The 3,415-nt window shown below is 43.3% G+C and overlaps 1 protein-coding gene across 1 annotated transcript in view; it reads right to left on the bottom strand.

The window, feature by feature from the left end:
• Nucleotides 1–3,159: 3,159 nt before the first annotated feature.
• LOC118432578 (serine/threonine-protein kinase pdik1l-like) overlaps nt 3,160–3,415 on the bottom strand; it is a 1,536-nt gene continuing 1,280 nt past the window's right edge. Inside the window, exon 3 of the mRNA XM_035844211.1 lies at nt 3,160–3,168. Within this exon, the coding sequence (XP_035700104.1) occupies nt 3,160–3,168 (9 nt within the window). The remainder of the gene's footprint in view (nt 3,169–3,415) is intronic.

The following is a 3,415-nucleotide window of genomic DNA, read 5'->3' as shown; positions in this document are numbered from 1 at the left end:
GAGTATGTGGACTCTGTTTGGGCGTTACCTCTAGTTCGATTTTTTGAAGCACCGCCTGTCACGGCAACGGGTAGGATGGTGACATACGGTCGCGATTGTAACTTAGGGTCTAAGTTCCGGCCTGGCAAACTTGGTATCTTTGGAAAGGTCCCTTAGTAAGGAATGGAAAGATGGAAACCGCAAAATATTCGGATACTTCCTTCTCGAGATATTCTTGAGTATGTGGGCTCTGTTTGGGCGCAACCGCTAGCTCCATTTTTTGAAGCACCGCCTGTCACGGCAACGGGTAGGATGATGACATACGGTCGCGATTGTAACTTAGGGTCTAAGTTCCGGCCTGGCAAACTTGGTATCTTTGGAAAGGTCCCTTAGTAAGGAATGGAAAGATGGAAACCGCAAAATATTCGGATACTTCCTTCTCGAGATATTCTTGAGTATGTGGGCTCTGTTTGGGCGCAACCGCTAGCTCCATTTTTTGAAGCACCGCCTGTCACGTCAACGGGTAGGATGATGACATACGGTCGCGATTGTAACTTAGGGTTTAAGTTCCGGCCTGGCAAACTTGGTATCTTTGGAAAGGTCCCTTAGTAAGGAATGGAAAGATGGAAACCGCAAAATATTCGGATACTTCCTTCTCGAGATATTCTTGAGTATGTGGGCTCTGTTTGGGCGCAACCGCTAGCTCCATTTCTTGAAGCACCGCCTGTCACGTCAACGGGTAGGATGATGACATACGGTCGCGATTGTAACTTAGGGTCTAAGTTCCGGCCTGGCAAACTTGGTATCTTTGGAAAGGTCCCTTAGTAAGGAATGGAAAGATGGAAACCGCAAAATATTCGGATACTTCATTCTCGAGATATTCTTGAGTATGTGGGCTCTGTTTGGGCGCAACCGCTAGCGCCATTTTTTCGAAGCACCGCCTGTCACGGCAACGGGTAGGATGATGACATACACGGTCGCGATTGTAGCTTAGAGTCTAAGTTCCGGCCTTGCAAACTTGGTATCTTTGGAAAGGTCCCTTAGTAAGGAATGGAAAGATGGAAACCGCAAAATATTCGGATACTTCCTTCTCGAGATATTCTTGAGTATGTGGACTCTGTTTGGGCGCAACCTCTAGCTCCATTTTTTGAAGCACCGCCTGTCACAGCAACGGGTAGGATGATGACATACGGTCGCGATTGTAACTTAGGGTCTAAGTTCCGGCCTGGCAAACTTGGTATCTTTGGAAAGGTCCCTTAGTAAAGAATGGAAAGATGAAAACCGCAAAATATTCGGATACTTCCTTCTCGAGATATTCTTGAGTATGTGGGCTCTGTTTGGGCGCAACCGCTAGCTCCATTTTTTGAAGCACCGCCTGTCACGGCAACGGGTAGGATGATGACTAACGGTCGCAATTGTAGCTTAGGGTCTAAGTTCCGGCCTGGCAAACTTAGTATCTTTGGAAAGGTCCCTTAGTAAGGAATGGAAAGATGGAAACCGCAAAATATTCGGATACTTCCTTCTCGAGATATTCTTGAGTATGTGGGCTCTGTTTGGGCGCAACCGCTAGCTCCATTTTTTGAAGCACCGCCTGTCACGGCAACGGGTAGGATGGTGACATACGGTCGCGATTGTAACTTAGGGTCTAAGTTCCGGCCTGGCAAACTTGGTATCTTTGGAAAGTTCCCTTAGTAAGTGAATGGAAAGATGGAAACCGCAAAATATTCGGATACTTCCTTCTCGAGATATTCTTGAGTATGTGGACTCTGTTTGGGCGCAACCGCTAGCTCCATTTTTTGAAGCACCGCCGTTTACGGCAACGGGTAGGATGGTGACATACGGTCGCGATTGTAACTTAGGGTCTAAGTTCCGGCCTGGCAAACTTGGTATCTTTGGAAAGGTCCCTTAGTAAGGAATGGAAAGATGGAAACCGCAAAATATTCGGATACTTCCTTCTCGAGATATTCTTGAGTATGTGGACTCTGTTTGGGCGCAACCGCTAGCTCCATTTTTTGAAGCACCGCCTGTCACGGCAACGGGTAGGATGGTGACATACGGTCGCGATTGTAACTTAGGGTCTAAGTTCCGGCCTGGCAAACTTGGTATCTTTGGAAAGGTCCCTTAGTAAGGAATGGAAAGATGGAAACCGCAAAATATTCGGATACTTCCTTCTCGAGATATTCTTGAGTATGTGGACTCTGTTTGGGCGTAACCGCTAGCTCCTTTTTTTTAAGAATTCCGTGTCCCCGACTTTTGGGTTAATCCAATAGTTAAAAGCCCTGTAGAAATTTCTTAAAATAATTTTTTTTACTCAAATGACTTCCTTTTTTCTCTCTACAGGTTTTACTATGAAATTTAAGTGAGAAAACTAACGCACACTTTGTCATTCGCATGCTTTGAACTAAAAACTTAAGGGTAGGCACGGCACGGCCATTGCGCAAGTCAGGTATTAAAGGTCCCTCCCTTACATCTGTAGTTGTTTGACGTCACGGAACCGAGTCTGACGTCACAAGAGAAACCGGATATGGCACTGTCATGACAGACGATCTCGCTCGGCTCGAGCTGCTATCAGATGATATCAATTGTATCAATGTTATCATTTGTAGATTGAAGTGGGTTGCGCATTTATTTCGCTCTTTGTTGGACCTACGATGACATAGCAAAGCCAAAGATAAGATGGGGGTGGCGGATGGAGGCTGCTGAGGAAAAACATACACCAAAAGTTTCTTGTCAAAAATTGCACCATTGCTTTATTATGATATTTGCTGGCATAAGGGCACTTGTTTTAAAGATTGACATGTAGTCAACAAGGATTGTATCTCTATGCTCATACTCTTTCTTTCTTTTTTTGCTTCTTTCTTTCTTTCCTTTGTTCTCTTTTTTTAAATTTTTTTTAAGTAAGTATCTCTATGCACATACAGTACTCTTTCTTTCTTGCTTGCTTGCTTGCTTCTTTCTTTCCATCTTTCATTCCTTCGTTCACTTTTTCTTTTTTTAAAGTAAGATTTACAACTTGGGAATGGCAGTGCTTGAGAGCATAATAAATACATGTAGAATATAGCGTAATAAGAAGCACAACCGGTCAAACTTTGTATAATCAATTGAATAGTTTAGCATAAGAACCTTGCTTTCCAAATTCTCCAAACTTTTTCCAGCCACACGACACTTTGTCTTATTATTTTACTTGCGCTATTACAAAAAAAATGGTTTATCATTTGATTATACTAGTTTACCTGTAACAGCTCCGACATTTAACTTAGTTAACAACAGAAGTAACTAAGTTAACATTATTCTACCTACTCTACCTAACGACATTTTAGACCATACAACTATCCATGCATCAAAATTCAAAGAACACTCGCCCATGCATAGGCATGGGTACAAATATTTTACATGCATTCAAACTGTAAAAAAACTGCGTGAAATGCGCCTTTGG

Source organism: Branchiostoma floridae, chromosome 2, assembly GCF_000003815.2.
Source record: "Branchiostoma floridae strain S238N-H82 chromosome 2, Bfl_VNyyK, whole genome shotgun sequence".
In the NCBI taxonomy this organism is placed as follows: domain Eukaryota; kingdom Metazoa; phylum Chordata; class Leptocardii; order Amphioxiformes; family Branchiostomatidae; genus Branchiostoma; species Branchiostoma floridae.
This window is presented reverse-complemented; position numbering and strand designations above follow the sequence as displayed.